This window comes from Electrophorus electricus, chromosome 17 (assembly GCF_013358815.1).
Source record: "Electrophorus electricus isolate fEleEle1 chromosome 17, fEleEle1.pri, whole genome shotgun sequence".
Lineage (NCBI taxonomy): Eukaryota > Metazoa > Chordata > Actinopteri > Gymnotiformes > Gymnotidae > Electrophorus > Electrophorus electricus.
This window is the reverse complement of record NC_049551.1, coordinates 11,880,122-11,902,762: the sequence shown is the minus strand read 5'-3', so window position 1 is coordinate 11,902,762 and position 22,641 is coordinate 11,880,122. Positions and strand designations below refer to the sequence as shown.

The following is a 22,641-nucleotide window of genomic DNA, read 5'->3' as shown; positions in this document are numbered from 1 at the left end:
TTTGTAATTGCCTGTTTTTCCATCAAGTGATTGACCCATCAAGTGACTGTCTATGTGCATGTCGAAAGTGATCTCCAAAAAACATGCCCAAAGATCAAGCTCAAATACACACAACAGATACACACAAACAAACAAACAAACATATTCCTTCCTTCAGGCTTTGACAGGTGACCTGCTGGCAAGCTCACATCAACACACAACTGTTCTCCGTATGATCAACAAATCCATCTGAAATCCATCGGACCCAGAGCCACACATACTACACAAACCAACCACATACAACATGCTTCTCTTTATTCCTACTCCTGCTACAAGCACCAAAAGGGGAAAAAAAAGAAAAGGAAAAAAGATTGGCTCTCATCCAATCACAGTACTCAGTGCAGAATTGAATGTTTAAAAACAGTAGGATAGCCAAAGGTAACAATTCAAAATTTGTTGCATGTTGTTCTTTGCACCCAGTAACTTCTAACAGGTAACATGGAGTTAGACATAGATAACGCCAAATAACTAGTCCAAGCTTGTATGCATTTATAGTTTTGACTAATAGTCATATGTAATATCCAATAAAACCAAAAAACACCCAAGGGCATATATTACACACACTCTGCCTGGCCAAAAAAAGTCACACACACACAGACACACACACACAGACACACACACACACACACACACACACACACACACACACACAAATATTTTGTTGGACTGCCTTTAGCTTTGATTACAGCACACATTCGCTGTGGCAACGTTTCCACAAGCTTCTGCAATGTCACAACATTTATTTCTGTCCAGAGTTGCATTAATTAGTCCCCATGATCTTGTATTGATGATGTGAGATTTGGACCACTTCGCAAAGTCTTCTCCAACACATCCCACAGATTCTCAATGGGGTTCATGTCTGGACTCTGTGGTGGCCAATCCATGTGTGAAAATGATGTCTCATGCTCCCTGAACCACTCTTTCACAATTTGAGCCTGATGAATCCTGGCATTGTCATCTTGGAATATGCCCGTGCCATCAAGGAAGAAAAAATCCATTGATAGAATAACCTGGTCATTCAGTATATTCAGGTAGTCACCTGACCTCATTCTTTGGGCACATAACGTTGCTGAACCTAGACCTGACCAACTGCAGCAACCCCAGATCATAGCACTTCCACAGGCTTGTACAGCAGGCACTAGGCATGATGGGTGCATCACTTCAGCCGCCTCTCTACTTAACCTGATGCGCCCATCACTCTGGAACAAGGTAAATGTGGACTCATCAGACCACATGACCTTTTCTCTGCTCCAAAGACCAATCTTTATGCTCCCTAGCAAACTGAAGCCGTTTTTGCCGGTTAGCCTCACTGACAAGTGGTTTTCTTAAGGCTACACAGCTGTTTAGTCCCAATCCCTTGAGTTCCCTTCACATTGTGCGTGTGGAAATGCTCTTACTTTCACTATTAAACATATCCCTGAGTTCTACTGTTGTTTTTCTACGATCTGATTTCACTACACATTTAAGCGATCACTGATCACAATCATTCAAGATTTTTTCTGACCACATCCCTTCCTCGAAGATGATGTTTCCCCACTGTCCTTCCACTTTTTAATAATGAGTTGGACAGTTCTTAACCCAATTATTTAGGGGGGGGGGGAATTTCAGCAGCAATCTCCTTTTCTCTGCTTCATGCATACCAATAATTTGACCCTTCTGAAACAGATGCGTCTTTCAACATGATTGTTTCACAAATGAGAAGCTACTCACTGCATCAGTTAGGATTAAATAACTTGTTGCCAGCTGAAACAATCACCCATGCAGTAATTATCCAATGGGAGGCTCTTACCTATTTGCATAGTTAAATCCAGGTGGTGACCCTTTTTTTGGCCAGGCAGTGTGTGTGTGTGTCATTTTATATATATATATATATATATATATATATATATATATATATATATATATATATATATATATATATATATATATATATATAGAGAGAGAGAGAGAGAGAGAGAGAGAGAGAGAGAGAGAGAGAGAGAGAGAGAGAGAGAGAGAGAGAGAGAGAGAGAGAGAGAGACTATTTATTTTAATAAAAACACCACACCTTCAGACATTTAAAATTATCATCATATTAAATGTATAATGCACTTTTGGTTGGGGGGGGGGGGGGAGATTAATGCACTAACCTTACATTTAATATGCAATCAACCACTCCCAAACACCTCAACACAAAGTTCTTCGGAAGGCATGTATGCACACACCCACACACAACCACCCAAACACCCACCATTTTCCTCAAGAGAAATGTTTAATTCTTCAATCCATATAGACAAAAATACAGTTTTTTTTTAAGGGACATTTAAATAGTGTCTAACACAAACTTGTGTGAGATTGCAATGCCTTGTTTTACTCTACAACAACAGTTCCCTAGCCATTCCCGGACCCCAAATGTAAACGTACGGCCTAACTGGGAATGCATGAGGCCTAAGCAATGCGCCTTGTGATGGCTATCATTCTATAGAGAACATGATGCCACTGTAATTCATTATTTGGTTTTATGCAGAGCAATGCAAAAGAGAGGCTGCACAAGACAGATTCCTTTACAAATTTAGCATTAGTGGAGGAGACCAATAAGTTGAATCAAAAAAAACTGTAGCTGAGAATCTATTCCATAAGTGTTACTATAACTTTAGCTTTTGCTAGATCATGTATAAAAAACCTCCCACTAAAAACTCATTTTATTGCAAACCACAGACCCACCCAAGGCCCCCACTCTGTCCAAATACTAGAGGCTGCTAGCCTTTCCTGCAGAGATTTCATCTTCTAAATAAATGGAACAATATTTCATGCAGAGCTGTAAAAAGGGTTGTGGCTGGGGATTCCTAAGAGGAAAGACATTCCTTATGAAGTAGCTCAGAGCCAGAGATACAGCCAAAATCATGTTCATGTTTCAAAACAAAAAAAATGTGCTGGCCAAGCAGTGTGACTATATGTGTCCGTTTATGTGCTATGTCAATTGAGAGGTTGCTCAACAGCTTCTGGCACAGAAATACCTTGATATTGCAATGGAACCACTAAGATTCAGTAATGTGGACCAGAAAACCACTGATACAGGGGCTTCCACTGATGTGGTTTAAGGACCAGAGACCCAACTGTCCTTCAATGATCTTGAATCTAAGACAGCAATCTGAACTCAGCCAATAAACTGAACTCATCCAGAACATATTGATATCAAACCCATGGAGCTATGAAATTGCTCTGTACAAACCTATTTAAAGTGGATTTATATTGGAGAACTGCACTCCACACATTCACAGTTCATTGTAAAGTAAGCATTGCTAAGACAAAGTTGCTAAGTTTTCCTTCCAAATTCCTTCCTCCTTCCTTGTGTTTCACTTCCAGAGAACCTTCTCAGCTTCTCAACATTGATAATAGATAGCACATTTAGAGTGCAGTACTGTTGTAGCTCAGAAAACCATGGTGGCATGCTTGTACAGAACCTACAGGAGTTAAAAGGGGAATCTATTCCATTGTCCAATGACAACGGATCTCATGTGATTCTAAAAGGAGAGGGATCCCTGAGATCTTTATCAAGACTTCAGAAGACAGTAAAACAAAATCACTATCAAAGGGCAAAACAAACGGTCAAAAATGTGAATTTATCAATTCCTATAGTCAACAGTTCAAAGAATACATATCTGCGCACGGTGACATCCACACCAACAAGCAACAGGTCAGGGTAAATGAAAACCAAACCTCAAACTACAGTAGGATTTTTTGGTTTGTAATAAGTCACCTTGATGTTAAACTTGCAGTGCAGTGTAGTACAGGATCTTCAGCTGAATATCTCAAGATGTGAAATGGTCTGCATTTAATAAAAAACAATCTCTAGGATTTTCCGATATCTTTACAAATGAACTTAATTTAAAAAATAAATAAATAAAGTTTTTCTTACTTCTATGGAAAATATTTTGAAAACAGCCTTTTAAATGAACAACAAAAAGCTAATCTTTGCTTATGGCCTGAATGTGAATTTAGAAGAGGTAAGCTCTTTATACAACTGCGAGGACTAGTTTACAGAACACTGGTAGAGGTTTCAAAATAGAGGTAACAAGACTGACAAATCACTCGTTCCACACGATTTAAGCCATAGAATTTCTATACACCCCAAAAATTTGTGCTTTTATACACGATGTAACCCCCAGGTTAATCATGATGCCTATTAACTGGATAAGTTATGTTACAGCAACAGTGAAGCATAGTGCAGCATCGCAGTAAAAAACATGACTGGAAAAACAGAATTAAGTGACAGCTGACCAACAAAAGGCTGCCTGGAGCCTTCACTTCCAAACCAATGGGCTGAAAATATGACAGAGTGAAATCACGCACACATGTGCATACACAGAGAGAAAAGCCTGTCTGCTCTTGCACCTTGGCCTCCTGAACAAGCAAACATGATATAACAAGATGGAGAGCCGTTATGCAAGAAATCATTTCAGCGACAGTGATGTCTAGACTGCTCATAACCTATTCAAAATGCTCCTTCACTACTTGTGCCCCAGAACACTAGAAATACATTGCTGGGAAATGGAGCCCCCTACTCTTACCCATGGCTAGCTTTCCCTTCACTTAACCTGCACATAATAGCCAAACCTTAAGCCTCAGACCCCACAATCCACATTAGTCTTCCACCATCCGCATTCTAACTGGACGTCACCTTAAGCAGTTTTCTTAACATTTCTGTTTGAGGTAGACAGTGGCCAAACATTAAGCTGGTGGGAGCAGTTAGCCTGATCAAATTTGCATGATTCTAATTGGCTTCTATCGGATAGCACTGATTCCTAGCAATGCTGGCATTTTTGGAGGAAGTATGTAAAGCATTGCACACTATTCCAGATTTTTCTCTCTTTCTTCCCCTCACACTCACAATCCTCCCAACCACACACATGCAAGCAAACACCCACCCACATCAACCCACACACAGGCGCGTTTTCAAACATGTAGACACAGACCCAGACAGACAGACACAAAACACAGACAGGCCAGACTTGCTGGTCAGACTCAAACATAATTGATTAAAAATAGCTCATTGGAAGGAGTAATAGTTGTCCATGAGCACAGTGATTTGATTACAACAGATATAACATCTGAAAGAGAAAAAAAGGCCGTTTTGAAATGTCGACAGTATGTCTCAGAGGGTCAGTGGGTCTGGTAGATTTGGAAGACATTCAGAGATCATGACCTCACACAAGTACTGCCTTGTGGGTTTTCCCATCCAAAACTCCCAAGCCTTTTCAGTTTACCATAAGACAGCACCTACTAGCCAAAAAGGAACATGTGATCCAAATTTCAGCACCCAACAGATTCTTTTCTTGATGGAGTATGCTTAACACACTGTTTAATGTACAAAGTACACCACTTTGTTCCATAACTAAAATATAAAAGAAGAATATAGAGTTCTTGATTATTATTATTAGTAGCAGCAGCAGGAGTAGTTTTAGTATGAATCTAGCAAAATTATATCAAATTACATTTGTTTGTTTGTTTCACCCAAGTCTAAAAGTCGAAACTTTCCCATTTCCAAAAGTTTGTCTCTACACACACAAAATTTATCAAAATACATATTTGGCAATTGAGTGTGTACAGCTGCAAGTGTGGACAGCGATGGGGTCTGCACAAAAACCAGGTACCATGCCTGCCATATAGACGCAACTGGGGCCCTTGGCCCGGGTTCTGACCTCTCTTACTGCATGCAGAATGAACGAGTTAGGCTGCCCACCATGCCATACAATGCGTCTGGGCAGGCTCATTTTCTCTCCAGGCCAGACAGGCCCACCACAGTTCACTCTCTTTCAGGCACACAAGATTCCCTTTGTCTGCATCTCTCAAATGCTGCTTTCACAACAGTCATGGAAGAAAATATGCCACCACCCAAAAAAACATTTTTTCAATAGATGGTGCCTGAAGACAATGAGGAGGTTTCTCAACTTTCCCCCCAAATTTTCCCCTCAATCTTGTCCTTTCACTCACACAGAGTTTAAAGTATACATAGATTCCTCAACATTAGCTATATAAAGCATGCTAAGCGCATTGTATGTTAATAGCCTGACATTGCGAATCCTCTGGGGGACAAAGGTCAAAGTCCATTTTGCACCTTAATTAACTTCTTTGGTAATAAGGACTAAAGAATGTGGTGCTGCTTTGGCTGAGCATGTTGTGAATGACAAAAGCACATGAGCAAAAGGGATTGTGGGGAGGGTTCTGCCCTGTGTCTGCCCATTCTGCACTCTCAATTGCAAAGGGATGAGGTGCTGTACCAGTATACTTATAAAAAGGTATTTGCAAGCTCTATGGAGTCACTGTGCTTTTGCTTCTCATGCCTGTCTCTCCATGTCTCAGTTACAACTCCACTGGAGCCAAATGTTACACTTGCCCTGTCTGCATGAAGAGATGTGGTCATTTTAATATTACTATAATTCACAAACAAATCCCATCACCCATGGTAGAAGGAGGGTGTTCGAGTGTGTGGGTTTGTGGATGCGTGGAGAGGGGGTTCCATAGTTTCCAGAAACACAGAGGGCACTTTCCGTAAGACAAAAAGGGGCAAATAGGAATACTAAATGACTGTAGTGCTAAACTCCGAAGCGTTTCAGCTACTATAGTTGTGGAGACCCCAGAGTTCCCCAAACATCAAGGCAGAGTTCCAAAAGCACAGAGATCCAACAGCATAGAGTTCCACCATCCTTTCCTTTAGAATGAAGGACATGCCTTTACTCACAGGTACTAATAAACAAAATCATTAAGATTTATATCAAGTTGATAGCAAGTGAAAATAAAGAGAAGGCATTTACTCAAACACAAAAGAATTGTTCGTGGTGAATAGTGGTTAAAACCACACAGCAGTCCAAAAACAACCATTATTTTTAAATTTTCAAACAACCTAGAGCAGTTATCCTGAGTAAATAACATGCACAAAATAGAGACATCTGATCTTGTTTCTATAGCAAATGTTAGAAGAAACTGAGGAAAGGCTCTAGGTGTGCGTGCGTGTTAACGTGTGTTGGAAACCACGCCACTGTCGTTTGAGTAAATTCCAAACCCCCAGGGTAAACTAGAAATGAGTCTGTTGTTTGGAGCCAGCAAGCATCATCTGATTACCAGCGAGAAGGAAAATGACTGCTTGGACTGAGACAGCCTCAATCACAATCCCTTCAGATTGCATCAGACTTCCCTGGAATACACTCTTGCATCAGATTTCGATTAAATACAGTAACATAACCTGTAAATTATTAAATTGTTTCATGCCAGATGAATCATACTAGATCTTTTTCTCCTTAAAAGACGAAAACAAACAAAAAACAAAAAACAACCCCCCCGTCCGACAGACACGTTCTGGCTTAGGGAGACATTTCTCTACTTAACTGGAAAGTCAACTGGAATAATTGTGCAACACCACACATGGTGTGACATTACCAACTCAATCAAGAATACCGCTACACTATTCCAGCTCAAACTAGTGTTCACTGGACTGCTTGCAAATTTCAAGTAATCTCTGTGGGCAGTAGTAAAGCTCGGCTGGGCAATTTGTACTCAAGAGGGAAGCAATTATAGGTTATTTTTCATGTAGTTGCTGAGACCTTTAGCAGATCAGCTTATTCAGGTTCAATGTGATCACTCCCTGCTGAGACATTATTTTATCTTTAATATACTACACTTCACATACATGCACACATCTCAACATGTGCTCCATTTCTGTACCATCATGCGTCAGCTGTAGAGAAAGAAAGAAAAAAGCTTTTAAAATGTCTTTCACTGTAGAGCACGCATGTTTTAGAGGGTGCACACAAGCTATTAACAGAACTTTTTAAAGACCCAGTGGGGAGCAGTACCAAAACAGTGACAAAATCACATCAGGATCAGTGTTAGGATCAATCACATCAGGTATATTAACAGATGTACAATTTTAATCAATTCTTTCTTAAAATGTAAATGGCACCACACTAAGCTTGTAGTCTTCCAGCTTGCAAGGAAGAAGAGCCTTCTCAAGTACAGTAAGAAACTTATTTTAGACTTGGTAATCAAACAACTACTCACAACTTTACATTATCTTTAAAATCCTTTTTCATATATGCATAGATTAGCACATTATGTGAGATCTGTTTTAGTCCAATTAGGTTTTAGTCACGGTTGTAGTACAGTAGTAGGAGGAGGAGGAGAAAAGAAAATTCTTTTGAATTTTAGTTCAGTTCATAATTGTTTGTATATGGCTTTTCACAACTTTTGTCACAAAGTTGCTTTACAAAAATTTGCTTTGTCAAATGTTTTTGTTTTAGAGGGCACATACAACCTCTAAATTACTGCCAAACTAACAGTTCAATAATGAGGGGCTCAATGCGCCCCTGATGTATAAAATGAATTAGAGAAGAACTAGCCATACTTCAGAGAGATTAATATCAAGTTTAAGGTATTTGCCAACATGAAAAAAAAAATAGCGTTGGCATGAGAGAAATACTTTCATGGCAAGCTAATTAGAATCCAAAAAAGATTATATTTATCTAGACAGGAAAAAAACAACTGCAAAATGAAACTGGCATTTCCTTGAACTGTAATTCTTTCTGCAATTCACAAATGGGGACATGAGCAAATATTCAGAAAGCATTGCTGTATATGTCATTGGTTGTGTGTTGCCTGTGGGAAATGAGGTTGGTAACAACTATTCAATTACTTTGTTAGGTTAATAAAAAGGGACAGTCCACATCAATATCTACAGATAGAAATGAGGCAGCCATCTGACAAAAGCCCAATTTTGACATACATCAGTGAAAAGGGATTTTTAATTCTCTAAAGCCTGATATATACTTCTCACTCAGGGCCACTTCACGGTCTGTTAATTAGTGGTCCGAGCATTGGCCTATACCCTGCAGCCCACAGGAAGATTTCACCACCACAGAGAACAGATGTGTGTGTGTGTAAAGAGAGCGCACGCACGCACACACACACTAACAATCCAAATTTCTACAGCACAGCTATGTAAGTGCCAAGCTAGACACACACAAGCAAATACACAAGGCATGAATAATCCAAGTCTTAAAAGATAAAAACTAAAAACAAGATGATCATGAAAAAAAAAAAAAAAACAATTACAGAAGAGACAATCCACACATTCCTAGTGTTTTACAGGTTAATTTCTCTCATCACCAGTAAGACAACTTTTTTGAACATGTCAATAAAAATAAAATAAAATACACTATTATGACATGAAATGAGAAAAGAGAAGCAATACTCACGCCCCCACATACACTTTATAATTTTTTTGGGGCTCCTTAGTACAAGGCCTCATTGTCTTTCTTGCAATGTGGAAGCTTTGAAAAAGCAGACAGGATCATTGGAGCAGCTCTGCAGTGGGTGGAGACAGAATACTCATGGGGTCTGAGGTCTGTCACTGTTTGCAAAAAACAAGCTGATTCCTCAGCGTAGACAGAGGCAAACCAAAGCCATACCTCCACTATCCTGACCAGACGGTTAGGCTGAGCAATGGCTGCAGTTGTTGCTCACAGGCTTTAAATGGGCAGTTTAAAGGAATTGGCTACTTTAAAGGAAGTCATCCTGCAAAACACTTGTAGCATTGATCAATGTATGAAAGTAACTGTTTGGAAATAGTTGCTTCTTCTTTTTATTACTATTATTACTATGAACAAAGAAAATCACATTTAAACCAGTTAGACGTGTCCTACATGTTTTCTACATGTTTTAAACAATATTGGTATCACTATACAATTTCAAGATTTTTTTCTTTGAGTTTTTTTCCATAACTAATTGACCTTTTGGCAAACAAACTATAAAATCACATCTATTTCGCAGTTTATGTCAATGTTTTGTTAGTGTGATTGATTTATCAAATATAAATTTCAAGAACATTTCCATAAAATATCTGTTAAGAAAATATGACAAAAAAAAACCCCCACCCCAAACAAAACCAAGTTTTGTCATAGTGGTTGATCTGACCTCTTTATACTCAAATGTACAATTTGACAGGCAGTTAATTAACTTTCTTACTAATTTCTCACATTTCTTAATGCTCTATAGCATACATTTCATATTTGCACCAACAAATATACATCTATGGTCATTTCATATGTATAAAACACTTCTTTATATAGTATGACTGGTATCTAAAAAAGAATTAAAGCTATATATTAGGTAACCACATAAAAACTAGAGATCACAATACTCACTTTTTCTGTACCAATCTGATACAGACATCTTGCATTTGAATATTGCCCGACCTTGATACGGACCACCACCCTTTTTTTTGTTTTTTTTTAAACTAAAAACCACTGTGGAACTGTGGTTCGGTTATTTGGGTCAGACTTTTTTGTGTAATATATATGCTGTATTTGTACAGATATCATGCATGGATATCACAGATTAAAAAAAAGACTGACATTAGCTGAAGCTAGCTTATTATCCAGCTTCTAATTCAAATTTTCCAGTCCACCTAACACCCAGCAGACTAATGTGAAACTCAGAAGCTCTTCAACCTTTTTAAAGCAATATGATGTTTCAGGGGATTACTAACTGGAAAAATGATCAAAACATTGGTCACCATGTAATTACTTCAAATAGTGGTCCTAAGTGGTCCTACTTGAAGACAAATCTCCACATCTTGCACAGGATCAACAAGCTCCAAGGTCAATGTCTCATTTGCGAATTGCTCAGACTGTAGTAGGAATGCAGGTCCAATTAGCCAAACATCCAAGTTGTGCTGCTGAAACAGATCTTGTAGCACAGCCAGCTGGGTTAGGTTCAGCAGCGCTACTATTGTGGAAAAAAGAGTAACCCCTTATTTGTTGGACTTTTGCTGACAAAGACAGAATGATCGTTTTTCACTGAAGATGTATCCTACGACTACCCTACTATCTATAAAGAAGCTGACAGCATATACTTTTGTGTCACACTCAGTCATAATTCATTTATAATTAAGTTTACAGCTAGCACAGCAGTACAAAGCTCTAAATGAGTTCTCGCGGTAGGGATTGGCTTGGTTTTACCCAAGAAAAATCCTGAGTGATAATCCCTGGATATTTCTTCTTTCAAGTAGGCAATATCAGCCATCACTTGAACAGAAGTGTCTGCAAATATACAAAGCTCTCTGTGTGAGGCTTCAGCAGAGATTTGTGTATAGGGAGTCTAGACATGATGGTGAAGTTCCTGAATGGAGTCTCTCACTGTGTGCCTGGTCTTTCAGATAGTAAAAGGGTGCAACCTAAGACTTCAGCATCCACAGTAAGATCTTGAAGTAAGGTTTTTTTCTTGCATGACTACAGGAGCAACAAACCCCAAATGATCTTATAGGCTGTTTACAGTTAACAAAATCTCAAAGAGTACGAATGGCCTATTTTCATAGACACCTGGAAGGTGAATGAATCATCCTTCAGATTCCAGCTAATCCCAGTACTTCTCGGGACAGATAGTGTCAGCACTGAAATCTGGATCCTTTACATGACTGGCATGATCCTTAACTGGAAAGGCCTCTGTGACGTCTTTGTTGCTGGAAAATTATGCATCCAGGGGACTGAGTATGCCAGCATATCCTACGTTTTCTTTAAAAGGTCAGTAGGTACTGAATTTAGCCAACTGTCAACATAGAAGTATCTTTCTATGACCTCCTTTGTGTCTGTCAAAATAAATTATCATCTTCTTTCTGAGCAGCATATATGAGACAATAAATGGCTACAACAGAAGAAGGGCTGTTTCCAAATACATGAACCTTCATCTGACACTTGATTGATTACTGAGTCCTGGTACCAAAAGAATCACAAGAAGTTCTGATCCTCTGATCTGACTACAAAACAATGGAACACATGCTGTATGTCCATCACGAAGATGACAGTGTCCTTCTGAAAACAAATAATCACTCAAAGTTGGCTATTGTTGAGGTCTGGGCCCTTTGGCAAGACATTATTCAAACACCTTGTCACAAGTACTCGAGTCAAAAGCCACACAGATTTGACTTGGCTTTTTTGGATAAGTCTCAAAATTTGAGATGTCCCTGCAATCTTCCTCATTTCTGAGCTGTGGGGTTAATTCTGCATGTCCACACTGGAGCATCAGGGTCCAGCTCTGGATTCTGTCCCGTCTTGGATTTTAGATATTCCTGGTTAAACTCATACAGAATGGGAATCCGTGTATCCAGTCATTAAGGATCTCATCACACTCCATAAGAGTGGGTACTGGGATGCTGACTTAGCCATTCATAGACTGCCTGGAAACCATGAGACAGTCTGCATGCAGTTTTGACTGTGCTTGCACAAGTGCTCAGTGAATAAGGAGATTTGAGACAGTTTAAGATTTAAAAAATAAATAAATTGACCTCACCAATTACTTTGACCTCACGATTACTTTGAACAACAATGACTGCATTTCCCCTGGACAACAGGGAAACGTTTAGTAAAGAAATACTTGAGCAATATCACTAAAGTTTGATGAGCACATTTTGCAGTCACAGTGGCTTCGGCGCTGTCGATTTCATCCTCCCCCCTGCCTAAAACACTAGTGTGAAAGCATTCAAGAGCTGCAGATTACGTTCAGGATAAAGAGCTGCAATATGTTTCTCAGTGTTGCATTCAGTGCATTTAACAGTCTTCTCACAGGTTTTGGCAAGATGTGAAGAACTACAGCAATGCAAACAGATGACGCTCCGTTTGTAAAATGCTTTGCTTTCTTCAAGGGAGTTTTCTCTAAACACACGATATTCACGTAATTGGTGGGGCCTGCTGCGTATGAGCATATCTTGGAAGGATCTACAGTCTTCGCACATGCAGGTTCTTTTGGTAGCACAGACCCTAGTTTTGTGAACCAAGACAGATGTTCTGAGGTTGCCATACCCAACTCCTCTTCACTTTAGCAGTCAGAAGTGAGAGGAGCTAAAGTGAATAACTTGGATCGTTGTGCATTTTCACCTGCTGCAGGAAACAGCAGCTTTTTTACTTGTTCCTCGAACCATATCCAAATAAGCAAGACCTGAATAGTCAACTTCAAGCCTTTCTGCTTGAAACCCCATTAGCAAATCACTTTACTGGAAATCTTGACAAAACTGTCTAGCCTCTTCTACAGCAAGCCTTCAATAACCTCTATAGCCCTGGAGCACACATTTCCACGCCATCTTGAGTGCATTCTTGGTGCCATTAACATGCTCAGCTGATTGACAGAAAAGCCTCTTCACTAAAAGGTCAATTTCTTCTTTTTCTGTCAAAATTAAAGGCCTCCACCTCCCAAACATTGTTGTTAAATAATGCACGTCAGGCCCTGTAACTCTCAGGGTGACCATCAGAGCACTGGGTTGACAATTTCACATCAAGCCACAAACCTTGATAAGTAAATTGTGGTTTGGTCTTGACTAAGCTAATTCGGGTATCAGCAACATAAGGTTTGTGATTGTTCATTTTGGAACTGTTTCAACAAGAACAAGATAGTTCATTTTTACTCTTTTCCTTCAAGAAACAGCAACATGGCATGACAATACCATATTCAGATTGATCCATATCAGAATCTTCCTCTGTATAAATCTTAGAAACATCTCTCATCTCAAACTCCATATTTGTACACACTGGAAGTTATTGGCATATCCCCCCACCCCCTCCTTCTCTCTTTTCATCTTAGTAACATATATACCTCTTGTCATTGTCTCTCCTTACACAGGTTCACACACACCACTGATTTTGTTAGTTGTCAAAACCAGCGGTATTGTCCTTTGTTCAGGCACAAGCTTTAGCCATTTTCTACTTTAACAGGGGAACCTCACCTGATTTGTCTTTTTTGTTTGCAACTAATCGGTAGGTACAATTGGAAATACTAACCAAAGCTTTTGTAAAACAATATTTTTTTCATCTTTGGTTGCTCAGCTCCTTAAGAGGACTGAACCAAGAAGAAAGAAAATTCATGAGCCTCTAAAAGGACTCAATTAAGGAGACTCCTATGAAAGAAGTTTTAATATCAGCAGCAAACCATCTTAGAATTAGAAACACTATGCAAGGAAAACAGATTTCTTAGACACCGCTAAGTTCAGTTCTGAGGTTGAGAGCATTCACAACCTCAAACTGACCACTCACTGAAAATGAAACGAACACCACATGAGCTTAACAGAAAGTTTTCCCCTCCATAGGGAGAGTGAGCTTGCATATGTAAGAGCATAAATTTCCTTGCTACTAGGTCTGGCACTTCTTGAACCAAGATTAGCACACCTCTTTGTAGCCTAGCTACTGAGGAGAACCTCACTCCTCAGCCTACCATGGGAGGACTGTCACACACTGTCATATACCTGTCATCACCCTAAGGATCAAGCTCCAGTCCACATCACTAAAGTCAAAATCAGGTGTCACTAGCTACTCCTCTCATTATACTGATGATACTACTGACTGCTCACCCTCAGAAGCTGAAGTCTCTGTGGAGAATCAACATTCAAGAGATGCCTCCTATGATTCCTCCTGCTATAAGTCTTAAGACTCCTCTTAAAGCTAGGTTCCTCCTCCAGACTCTTGTGAAAGAAAAAAGTAAAGCTAATCCTGCTGTCTTTTTGTGGTACTTATTCAGTGCATGATGTCAAGCCCATTAGACAAAGCAGCTAAAAGGCTTTACATGAATTCCACAGACCTACGCACCTGCTGGCAGAGTGATGAACATGTTCTAGCCCTTTCCTCAAGAAGAAATGTGGACATTTCTCAACTTGAAGTGTGAAGGCTCATTGTTGGCCCTATGGACAAGGAACAAGAAGGAAGGAAGCATGCTACTGTCATACCACTTGCATAGTGAAAGTCTAAGTTTCTATTCAAAGAGTATAGGTCTTTGAACTTTCTCGTTTAAAGCATAGACCCAACAAGGTTAAATTACATCGAAAACTACTTAAGGGAAATTGCGTGTAGACTCTTGGATTTGTCCTACGCAAGAGAATGAGAGAAAGTCAGGTTAATTTGGAAAACTACCCCTGGGTATCTACCTACTTTCATATGGTCACAGCCATTTTCCAGTAGGGACAGATGCACTTAGCTTTGCAAAGCTCTTGTTGGGGTGAATTCCCTTTTTGTAGATGAAACATCAACAACCATTATAGCCACTGAAATCAAACAGCAAACTGAACTGCTTAAAGGGAGCAGTTTTCCCAGGAAGAAATGGACCAGGGATCATAGAAGACAGGACCTTTAATACCCTCTTTTTATATAATCTTCACCCTTTTCTGAGAACACGTCACACTTTTCGCACACTAAAGTGACCCATTAATGCATGACATCAGAAAGACCACAAAGATGGTTTGAGAAACTTGAGAGCCTATAAGCCTGATGAAGACTTGGAAATTCCTAAACTCCAAAGATCCTTCCTGTAAACTGTAGATTCAGGTAATGTTATTTTTGAAGGCATCTCTCTCTACTCTACTCGTGTCACAAGGACACAGCCAGGAGGTGGAAAGAAAGGCAGAACCAGTCAAAGAGGAGGTATCTATAGATGTTAAGAGTCAACAAGTGGATCTCAAGGGGGCGGTAGAACTAAAACTTTTAGTTTAGGCAGTTTTACTTACATCCTGTAAGCATGTTGCTACTTTTACATATGTCTAACCAACTAAAGGACATGTTCCTGGCATCATCTGCGACTGCATTTCTGTACTTGGCATTACTTTCCAAACTTGATTACTACGTTAATTCACAAAATGTCAGTATTGTAATTTAGCAAAATATCTCATTTTAAAACATCCTGATGCTAGGTTTGGTACAGCTACACGAGCTAACACCTTTGCTAACTTTCCTTTTCTAAGGCCTGATGTAATTCCTCCTTTCCATCAAAAGCCATTTAATCATGTTTATAATGGGTCTCTTTTCCTTTTATGATGCAATTTAAAAATGAAAAGAAGATCTAGGACATGAATCGTTTCATGTAGTTTGGTCAGTCAACCTTACTGAGCAACTGCTCTGATATAATTATGAACTGCCCAGAGGTCTCTACATCTTCCTCAGGACAGTTCGTGGATTATGCTACACAGCGTGCACAAATTATTAGGAGTGAGTATTTTGACCACCTCATTTTTATGCATACTTTCCAACTCCAAGATGAATAAACTTGAATGCTTATTGGATTTAAGCATATCTGGTGTATTTGTGTAATGAGGGAGGGTGTGGCCTAAGGAGATCAACACCCTATATCAATGTGTGTAAAATTATTAGGCAGCTTCTTTTCCTCAGGCAAAATGGGCCAAAAAAGATTTAACTGACTCTGAAAAGTCAAAAATTGTAAAAAATAAATGTAAAAAAAAAAAAAAAAAAAAAAAAAAAAGAAAAAGAAGGGGAAAAAAAAGAAACCTACAGCCAGTTTTTAGTTTAAAAAAAAGTCTGCATCTTTCAAGATCATGATTTATGCAGGACAAATGCTCCATCACACGCATTGAAGTACTCCACTGCGTGGCTAGCCAGTAAAGGCCTTAAAGATGAAAGAATAATGAAACGCCCCCCTTCCTCACCTGACCTATACCCTATTGAGAAATTGTGGGCCCTTCTTAAACAGGATATTTATGGTGAAGGAAAACAGTACAGCTCTCTGAACAGTGTCTGGGAAGCTGTGGATGCTGCTGCACAAAAAGTTGACCGTCAAAAGACTAAGAAACTAGCAGACTCGATGAATAGAAGTCTTATGATTGTTATTGAAAAGAATGGTGGCTATATTGGTCATTTATATTTTTTCTGAAATGTCAGAAATGTTTATTATTTGTAAATTGAGTTGTTTATTATTCTCACTTTTACAGATGAAAAACAAGTGAGATGGGAAAATGTCTGTTTTTCATTTAGTTGCATAATAATTCTGCACACTAATAGTTACCCAATAATTACGCACACAGATAGCCTCCTAAGAAAGCCAAAACCTCACTCTTACTTTTTTATATATTTAGGTTTGAGGTTTATTAAAAGTTTGGATTGACCGAGGGCACTGTATCTGTTCAATAATAAAATGAATCCTCAAAAATACAACTTGCCTAATAATTGTATACATACTGTATAAACAGGACAGACTTTGACAGGAAGGAGTTTGACTCATTGTGGAATTGATCACCTTCCAGTGGACTTCAAGCATGGACTGCATGGATAACCTTTTGTGTTCATCAGGACTATTACTGCAACCCCAGTCATAAAACCAAGGGGGTAATGTAGTTACCATGGCAAGCAGGAGGTGGCAGCACCAGAAGTAACACAAAGTGCAAGCTCACATCTATGGAAAAAAGGGGGTGTGTTCAATAGCAAACGGATCTGGTGTTTAAATATATTTGACCAACCAAACTTCATTCTTTCTGTTTTATACTTCAACAAGATTAGAGCTCAAAGAAATGCTCCATCATCTCTCTTGTGGTCTTCATTCGGCACCACGTGAACATCTGGACAATTGTATTGTTAATATTAAATACGACATAGTTGGTGAATGTAAATATGAATTTTGTTCTCACCAGAGTGAACAACAATAATGCTATGTATCATCACAATCATTGATATTTCTAAATTATTACTGTAAATAACAGGGGTGTAACAATGTACTCTGCTCAAGATTCAATACGATTCGCGATAATGAATTGCTTTTCTCACTATATTTTTAACTAAATTTTTGACTGTAGAAACAATGGGGAAAAAAAGCACACATTTCTTATATATATTTTTAAACAAACAAAAGAATCTTTACTCCCCTGCAATAAAGAAATTATGTGTAGATGTTTATGCTTCAGAAACAAAACAATGCTTCCAGTTGTAAACAATGGAAAATATTGTTCAAATAATTTTTTTAAAGAAATGTTAATTCTCCTGCAGTTACAAGAAAATACAAAGACAATTCAAGGAACATTGGTTTTATATCATGCTATTATATCAAAATGTGCTATTGTAACAGCTTCACCATAGGTCAAGTGCAACCTCTGGTGCTCAAGCAATGCAACTGCATTAGATAGCATAATAAACAGAGAACAATATAATCCATCAGCACATTTCTGCATCGCAGTGAATTGCGTCACGATGAATTGTTGTTACACCCCCAGAAAATAAAAAGAAACGTTTTCATGTATGATTTGGGACTCTCCTGCCCAGGCCAGTTTAATGTTATCAGTACTGGGAGGTCTGCTTTGACTCTGCAGTGACTAAATAATATTTCTAGGACCACCTTTCTCCACCATAGGAACATTTCAAAGATTAGGAACATGCTCTCGTCACATGATGCAGAAAAGCTAGTCCAAGCAGTAATAACTTCAAGATTGGACTACTGTAATGCTTTACTATCTGCCTGGACCATTAAGTGCCTAAACAAGCTCCAGCTAGTTCAAAATGCAGCAGCCAAAGTTCTAACTACAACATTTGATCACATCACTCCAGGAATATCCTTCCTGTAAATGTTCAAAACTCAGATACAGTCTCAATATTTAAGGATAGGCTGAAAACCTATCTGTGCAGTCAGGCATTTTATTAACTACTTCCAATCAGATCTGGAGGTCCATGGGCATTGAGAGTTATGGTAAACTGGAATGCTATGACGTGGTCACTTCACCTCTCTTTTTATCATTCAAATTTGTTGACTGAGAGCAGCGGAGAGCTGAGGTTCCAGGGTGCCCTCAGGCCCGTGTTTCCTTCTGGCTGTTTCCTTTTAGCTCTGCTGCCATAGCTAGATCTGGCAGAATCCATCATTTCACATTGTAGTTCCCCAATTTACACACCCTCGTACCTGGATATGCCTGATAATCTAGTCTCTCTTTCTGCCGAGGTACACCTACCCCTGCCGTCATGAGGTTACTGAGCTTCAACCCGTCTCAGTTGACATGGCTACTCCCACCACACCTCCAACCTGGCCAACTACTTCTGCGTTGCCCTTAATGGACATTCCCTTGCGGGATGGATTTCAGACACATGCACACCAACGGGACAAGACTAGGACCACCAAAAAAAATTGGATTAGACATAATTTCTTATTTTTTCCATTTTTTTATTTATTTTTCTCTTAAAATTATTATTGTGGTGACCATTGTCAGGCAGAGGACAAGTCTTGGTTCCTCTCTCATGCTTTAGGGAGTTTTTCCTTGCCACTGTCACCCTTGGCCTGCTCATTGGAGGTTTGGACTTGGACATTTGTAAAGCTGCTTTGTGACATTTGTTGTAAAAAGCACTATATAAATACATTTTCATTTGATTTCACTGACAAATATGTTTCCTTGTCCGTCTTATTTTTACCATTTCTGCATGTTCACTGCCATGACAAAATTGTAACGAAACCATGTTACTGGCTCTATCTGGTCTTTTAAAGGGAATGACGGGAGTTATTCTTATTGGATATTGTGGCAGCATGCCTAGCCACTGCTGTTGACCTTGTATGCAGTCAAAATCAAACCTCTTTCTGCATTTGTGCCACTCTACACTGATTAGTGCCTCTGCTGGTCAAACATTATTTCTGCCACACCCACACATACCTCTGCCACAGTCTGAGCCTTATGGATGACAATTTTAAATGTTGGCAGGATTAAAGGAACAGTACTTTCCTAGTTTAGATCTTAACAGACCTTTATCAGTTTGTAAACAAATACATACTTTCAGAATATAATCAACATTAGTTTTGGTGTCCCACAAGGCTCTGTTCTGGGTCCGACGCTTTTTCCTTTACGAATAATTTCATACAGAGGTAGAATATTTTAAACACTGAGTTTCTAATAGTTTCCACCGCTAGGCTGATGACACATTTCTATGTCTCAGCCAAACAAGATGACAAATATTATCTTAATATTATTGAAGAATGTGTAAAGGACATGAGACACTGGATGTTGGGAAACATTCTCTGCCTTAATACTGATAAGACAAAAAAAGTGTTCTTATTATGCACAGACAACTAGGAGTAAGGCTTTTGATTATGTAATAAACACTGATGGACTCTCAAATGCATCTCGATCTCAGGCTGTCATTTGGAAAAATGTAAATGTAAATATTTCTAGGACAGCCCTTTTCTGCCTCAGGGGGGAAAAAAATAAATAAAAATCAAAGATTTCAAATATATCATTACATGGTGCAGAAAAGCTGGTTCATGCATTTATTATTTCCACATTGGACTACTACTATCAGGTTAATCTCAATGCTAGACTACTGCAACTCACTACTTGCTGGTCTTTCTCTTAAGAGCCATCACACCTCTACAACTTGTCCAGAATGCAGCAGCAAGACTGGTCTTCTGAAGTTCACACATCACTCCATTGCTGCGCTCCATTCATTGGCTTCCAGTAGCAGCATGCATCAGATTTAAAAGCTTGATGCTTGCCTATAAAGCAAAATATGGACCAGCGCCTCCATACATGAGGTCAATGGTCAAAGCCCGATCTGTACCTCAAGTACTTCGAACCTCAAGTACAGCTCAACTTGAAATACTATGCTTCAAGTCTCATGGAAGGCAAGCATCAAGACTATTCTCTGTCCTGGCTCCTAGATGGTAGAATGAACATCTGCTTTTTGTCCAGACAGCACAGTCCCCTGAAGTCTTCAAATGCAGACTGAAGACCCATCTATTTGTGCAATATTTAAATGACCACTGACCCTGCTCCTATGTTGAGTAACTGAAACTAGTACTTATTGTAGGGTATTGTTTATTTCAATGATGTTTAAGTACTTATTGTTGATTGCAATTATCGTTGTCTCAGACAGAGTTTTTGTATTTTGCACTTCTAGGCAATCGACCCCTGTATTTCCGCAGTATTCTAGTTCATTGGTGCATTGCACTTCAACCTACTGTACTGGCTAGGATGTATTCTATTAATAAATGTCAAAGCACTTTTGTAAGTCGCTCCGGATAAGAGTGTCTGCTAAATGCCGCAAATGTTGTACCACTAAATGCATAAAAAGCTACAGTTAATCCATAATTCAGCACCCACAGTTGTCACCAGAACTAGAAAGTTTGATCACGTTACTCTTTCATTGGCAATAGAGTTATAGGAAACTGGGACGTTGTGATGTCATTTCACCTCTTTTTTGGCACTCAAATTTGAAGGTGGGGAGTGGCAAGATGCTGATGCTGTGGATCAGTCTTTTTAGTTGTGCTGCCATATAGCTAGATATGCTGGAGTACACCCTTACACATTATACACTGCTCTCACACACACTGTATTATTTGTAGTACTGCGCAAAGGTCTTAGGCCACCATTGGATTTGTTGTTTTAGCAATGGTATAATGACCATATTTAATTATTTCCCAGTCTCTTTATTAAGACACAAACAGAAAATACAAAAAAATATGTACACAAAATTTTAAAAAACACGTTTCCGAAGAAAATGGCTTCTGCAGGCAAAAGTCCGTATTTAGTGTGCCCTCTCTTGGCACTAAGCATATCTTGAACTCTTTTGGGGAGACTGTTCTGACGTTTTCTGAAGTAATCTTCTGGTACCATTCCACTTAAGTTACATTCCATTTAGGTTTAAGAGAGCCAGGTTCCTAATATTCCCCAAGTGTAAGGGGAGGTCACCCGAAATACTTGAAACTGTAGCCTACTGAAGCTCTTTTTTTCAGTTTTTTTTTTAAACTGCATACAAATGTATTTTCTGGTTGTATTCTAATAAAGAGACTGAGAAATCATTGTACCATTGCTAAAACAACAAATCTAATAGTGGTGTATGGCCTTTGCACAGTACTGTATGAGTGCATATGTCCCACACTGCTAACCTCTAAAGCTAACCAGAGAGCGTGGTCAGTTACCTCTTGCACAGAGCGGGCGGCGGGTTTGTCCTGGTGGTTGGCCAGTATGAGGAAGGGCAGCGTGCAGAGCTGTGGGTGCTGCAGGGCTGAGTGGAGCTCTGTTCGTGCCACCTCTAGGTCCTCGTCTGATGAGGCGCTGTCCAGTACGAACACCACACCCTGAGAGCCCTGGTAATACCGGCTCCAATATTTCTTAATGGAGTCCGCTCCTGTAAGTCAGGGAGAATGCACAAATTCACATCGACACAAGTCTCGGCAAGCATAACAATCAATAACAACCTTTGCCAGACAGCTGAGGAAAACTCACGCTCACTCACCCCATCTTTTTGTAAGTGTAAATCAAATTGTACCGCGTCTAGGAAGAAAAAAATATCTTAAAAACAACTCTAATGCTAACAAGCTTGACAAAAATATTTTGGCAGCTGAAACAAGGAGAGAATTTCAACATTGCTCCAGCTTGAGCATAGCTGGAAGATATCAGCAGAGGACCCCAGCCTCACAAAATCATTGTGGATCACTGCAATATGCATTTTTATGACTCCAAGCCCACATGCCAACTCTTGAGTTTCTGCAGGGGGCCTTTGTATAGGGAAATAGTTCCATGGGAAGATATGCTCATGGCTGCAGTGTCTGCTTTTAAGCCGACCCCAAGAGCATATTAAAAGGATTTCTTGTGATGGCCAGTCTACAGCACAGTTCAAATGAATCCACTTTTACAGCCAACATATGGTTTCCCTTGTGCGGAGCAATTTTGAGGGGCGCAAAAATATGCGGCCACCAAGATGCACAAACAAAGCAGGGATTTGGTTAGCACAAGACACCAAGGGGGCAACCTGAACCCTAAAGAGATGGGACTTAAACAGTCCTCTGCCGCCCACCTGTCCAACATGCTTACAAAAAGAGCATACTGCATTATTTACAAGC

The 22,641-nt window shown here is 39.4% G+C and overlaps 1 protein-coding gene across 9 annotated transcripts in view; it reads right to left on the bottom strand.

Annotated features, from left to right (window-relative positions):
* Nucleotides 1-22,641, bottom strand: part of arl15b (ADP-ribosylation factor-like 15b) — a 61,262-nt gene that overhangs the window by 12,945 nt on the left and 25,676 nt on the right. For 8 of the 9 annotated variants that reach the window (XM_035535631.1, XM_027007670.2, XM_027007662.2 and 5 more), the window contains one exon: nt 21,718-21,926. In XM_035535631.1, coding sequence (XP_035391524.1) covers nt 21,718-21,926 — 209 coding nt within the window. Of the gene's footprint in view, nt 1-14,642; nt 14,735-21,717; nt 21,927-22,641 lie in introns of all 9 variants that reach the window. The other variant, XR_003410450.2, reaches the window with a different exon arrangement.